The 2,029-nt window shown below is 43.7% G+C and overlaps 1 protein-coding gene across 3 annotated transcripts in view; it reads left to right on the top strand.

The window, feature by feature from the left end:
* The window catches only part of TMEM35A (transmembrane protein 35A), a 6,795-nt gene that overhangs the window by 2,278 nt on the left and 2,488 nt on the right, over positions 1–2,029 (top strand). The window contains exon 2 of one of the 3 annotated variants that reach the window (XM_027900730.1): positions 1,919–1,966. The exons of 1 other annotated variant lie outside the window; for it this stretch is intronic. In XM_027900730.1, the coding sequence (XP_027756531.1) occupies positions 1,919–1,966 (48 nt within the window). Of the gene's footprint in view, positions 1–1,918; positions 2,015–2,029 lie in introns of all 3 variants that reach the window. One more of the 3 variants, XM_027900729.1, reaches the window with a different exon arrangement.

The raw sequence follows: 2,029 nt of genomic DNA, 5'->3' as shown, positions 1-2,029 counted from the left end.
AAAAAAAAAAAAAAAAAAAAAAAAAAAAAAAAAAAAAAAAAAAAAAAAAAAAAAAAAAAAAAAAAAAAAGTAGTGCTGGAAGTTTCCAGCACATTCTGTTCTCTCCCTTTGCTCCACCTGCCCAGCTGCTGCTTTTCCTTAGCTCTCAAATAACATCTGAATCACAGTGCTGTGTCTGCAGCCCAGCACAGGGATCTCACAGAGGAGAATCCCCAAGAAGTAACTCCTGAGCAAGAGACTGAGATAAAACAGCCAGAAAACAAAGCTCTTGACCTTCTGCAACAGAAAAGAATAATAAAAAAAGCACAGACTTTGGAAGCATTGCAAAATGCTTGCTCTGTAAAATATTTCGCCTCCCTGTCCTTTTCTGCTTTACCAAGAGTCAGGCCTGCAGGTGGGAGTGATCTGTGGTTTTATAAGGAGAAGGCAGATATTCAGCAGCACATTCTTCATAGCCCATGTTGTCCATATTGTCACATATTCATGGCTCATTAGGCTCTCCTGCCTCTGCTGTGCTGCATACCCTGGTGGTCTGTCATGTCATGGAGACAGTGAAAACGTGGCCTTGCTAATCCATGGGGATGGCTTTTTGCCCCCCAGCAAACAGAGAACCTCTGTCACCTACCTACAGCACCAAACTTGCAGCTTTTCATTCAGCCCAGAACACAGCAGTTTGCCTATTAAAATACTCTGGGACATCCTTATGGTACGTTTCTTAAAAAAGCTGTATTTTTTTTACAGCTGTTTAAAAATACTCTGCTCTGAGGTTTTAGTCACTGATGGTTTAAAATGCATCCTTCCAATGCATACTTAATCTTAGATTATTTAGTAGCAAAACTGACAACGCTGTATAAATTTTAACCACATGGGAAGTGTCAGATCCTCCCAGAAGGGAGCATCAAAATCTACAGAGAAGTGAGGAAGTTCTGTGTGTCTGTAATGCAGGTTTCCAAAATCATAGGGAAGTAAGTGCACAATTTATAAGTGCCTGTGAGAGCTGAACAACCCTGCACCCGAGATTTGGTTTCCATTTCCCTCCCCCTGATTAGAAAGCAGAGAACACAATGCCAAGAATACCTGCAGGGAGAGTATACCCAAGTGTAAGTGGAAATAATGTCAGAGCTTCATTAAAACATATATAGAAAAAAGAAATACTCGATTGCAAACCAACCAAACAAAATAATAAAAGCCCCCCCAAACAAAACAGTAAGCCCACAAGCACCTAATGTCCAAATGCAAGAACCTGAACCTGTGTAAGGAGAGAGGTTGTCTTTTTCCAAAAAGAGTGAGGCAGCTGTGTAAGCAGGCTGAGTCTTGCAACTTACACTGCTTCTAAATCCAGCATGAAGCAGGGAGCAAACAATGTCAAATGTCAGCTTGCTTTCACCAGAGGAAAGAAAGGGTCATAAAGCAGAGGATAGGGCTGGTGAATCTCAGCTTTGATGTGCAGTCCCACGTGAAGATTGCACTGCCCATAAACACTGGGGTGTTTACGAGGTAAAAAGAGACTTTTTAATGTACTTGGTGTGTCTTGGCTTTGTTGGGTGTGTTATTGAATTTTATAGGACAAGCTGCTCTCAGAGGTTCCTTTTTTTCCCACAACGTGGTTCTGCACTGCTAACTCCAGGAATCATAACTTTGGATTTCATCTGGGCCGGTCGTAGTTCTGAAGAGGGGTGTTGGGTTGCAGAGCTGTTTTCCAGCAAGGAGACCACAGCTTATAAAGGGGGGATTGCAGGTTGATGGTTTAATATCCCCTCAACACCAGCTTTACAGATCGGGTCAGCTTTCCAGAGGGGTCTGTGATGTTTGAAGCTGTCTTTGGGTCCTACTGCACATCGGTCTCTTTCAGTGGAAGCCACCTTTGCCTTCCCTTTCTCACCTGCTGGTGTTTTAGCCTGTGGCTGCTTGATTTCAGAAACGAGCCTACAAAAGCTACGTGCGGGCCCTGCCCATGCTGAAGAAGATGGGGGTCAGCTCCATCCTCCTGCGCAAGACCATCGGCGCCCTGGAAGTGGCGTGCGGCATC

The sequence above is a fragment of the Empidonax traillii genome, unplaced genomic scaffold (assembly GCF_003031625.1).
Source record: "Empidonax traillii isolate 1590-97213 ecotype Southwest subspecies unplaced genomic scaffold, ASM303162v1 scaffold746:size489142, whole genome shotgun sequence".
In the NCBI taxonomy this organism is placed as follows: Eukaryota; Metazoa; Chordata; class Aves; order Passeriformes; family Tyrannidae; genus Empidonax; species Empidonax traillii.
The sequence above is the reverse complement of the archived record's forward strand: the minus strand, read 5'-3'. Positions and strand labels throughout refer to the sequence as shown.